The 2,026-nt window shown below is 41.8% G+C and overlaps 1 protein-coding gene across 1 annotated transcript in view; it reads right to left on the reverse strand.

Annotated features, from left to right (window-relative positions):
- Window positions 1-487: 487 nt before the first annotated feature.
- The window catches only part of LOC106812530 (dopamine beta-hydroxylase-like), a 27,461-nt gene continuing 25,922 nt past the window's right edge, over window positions 488-2,026 (reverse strand). Inside the window, exons 12-13 of the mRNA XM_014816427.1 lie at window positions 1,849-2,002; window positions 488-1,128 (exon numbers count right to left, since the gene is read on the reverse strand). Of these exons, the coding sequence (XP_014671913.1) occupies window positions 1,039-1,128; window positions 1,849-2,002 (244 nt within the window). The 3' untranslated portion in view covers window positions 488-1,038. The remainder of the gene's footprint in view (window positions 1,129-1,848; window positions 2,003-2,026) is intronic.

Genomic DNA, 2,026 nt, shown 5'->3' on the forward strand with positions numbered 1-2,026 from the left:
ATTCAGCGACGCATAAAATCCTCGCATTTCGTCATTCGTGTATACATTTATTATCACGTTTTTGTACCAACTCTAACTCATTGAGCAGCGCGTCTACTGGTCATGCCAAGGCCGTAGGCTGAGCAAATTCCTAGGGGGGGGGGGGCAGTGGCGGATCCAGGATTTCAAGGAGGCGGTGAGAAACAGGTCTGGGTGTCCTCCCACAGAAAATTTTGAAAAAGGAAGTTGATCGCAGGAGATGATATTTGAGGCACCTTTGAGTATATGTACAGCCTCCATTCTGACTACGACCATTCTCTTTTAGTAGAGCTTTTTCTCTCTCCAAAATCTAGGGGGCAGCTCTCCCGCAGGCTACGGCCCTGCATGCCATCTTAACATTGCTATTTGCGTGCGTGCGCGTCGGTTTACCGCTGCGTTGTTTACATGTTTTTAATTTAGTTTATTCATATTTTTGTTTGCAGACTAGTAAGTAGACTCACGTTCAATGTCTACAATGTTGGTGTGATAAGATGTATTGGCAAAGAATCCTGCCGATAAATAACTGCATTTATTAATATATTCGATCGTGATAAATATTGTTGGTTGAGTTCTGAGCTAAAACTAGCTCCAACCCACCATCTGTACGGCTGTCTAATCAGTAGTTCTTTGTTATTTATTCTAAGCCCACGATCTATTTTAGCGGAAGCCAAATGTTTTCCTACATTCTTCCCCCGGACATGTCAATAAATGCTATATTGTTACAACAATTGTGATACTCGTTCGCGTTTCGTCTGGCGATCTATATCTTTGGAGCATTTCAAATGACCGGTTGGTGTCAGCCAAAGTTCACCCTACCTATAGTGGCAGAGCCATCTCTCTTTCACTCTATCTAGAGTAGCAGATCCCCCGCTCTTTTACGTTACCTAGAATGGCAGAGTCGCCTTTGTTTCACACTATCTAGAATGGCAGAGCCGCCTTTGTTTTACGCTATCTAGAATGGCAGAGCCGCCGTTGTTTCACGCTATCTAGAATAGCAGAGCCTGCTTTCTTTCACGCTACCTAGAATGGCAGAGCCTTTCTCTTGCAGCTTTGGTTGACAGGTGGATACGGGAGGGAGATGGATGTCGGTGGCATTTGGTTCCAATCGCCCTATAAAATTAAGGAACATCACAACAATCAGAACAATCACGCAAAAATGTAAAGTAGTTTCTTTTTTAGTTTCCTTTCGGGGATTTTTCTCGACACGGTTAAGAAACAAGACATTTTAAGCAAGAGTAAGATAATATGATGACACGGTGTATCACTGTACATTATGGATACTCGACTTCTGATATCATCCCATGAATATATATTAATGATATATCATAATTATTACATAGTTAGAAGACGAGATCATGTGGGCGAGACTATATTATGTGCCACTATGCATTAATGAGACTGCAGACATATACATAACAGTTGATGTGAGAGAAACTCGATCTAAACTATGTTAAAAAATATATCGATATATATATATATATAAATATATATGATACATGTATCGATTTTCTTACATACTGATTACTCTTTACGATTTCGATTAAGATAACGTAGTTGGATAACACGTAAGAGACGGCGCTTCGATCGCACACTAAACCACCCACGTACGGCGCTACCATCTCAGGATGAAATGAGCGTCCGCACAAGACTCCCATAATATACAAACAATAATTATAATAAGTATAAAAAAGATAATGCGGATGATCCTTTTCAAACTTAATACAAGAAAGTATCCCGTAATTTGCTACTAATGTCGGCGTCATTATAATGTGACACTTGTCTGGCTCTGGCTAGCGATCGAAGCGCTCCTCTGCGTGCGAATATACGAACCGGAAAGCGATCGCCATTCGAACGATTGCATTGCATCGAAAGTTCGGTGTGCGTGTAGAGCTGCTGCAGCAGCGCCGCCTGGAGGGGAGTCCAGCGAATAGCGGCGTAGTTCTCAGCGTACGTCTGGTTTTCTGACGTCAGGTCGTTGTTATAGCTGATCAAGAGTAATATATATAAT

Source organism: Priapulus caudatus, unplaced genomic scaffold (genome assembly GCF_000485595.1).
Source record: "Priapulus caudatus unplaced genomic scaffold, Priapulus_caudatus-5.0.1 Scaffold658, whole genome shotgun sequence".
Lineage (NCBI taxonomy): Eukaryota > Metazoa > Priapulida > Priapulimorpha > Priapulimorphida > Priapulidae > Priapulus > Priapulus caudatus.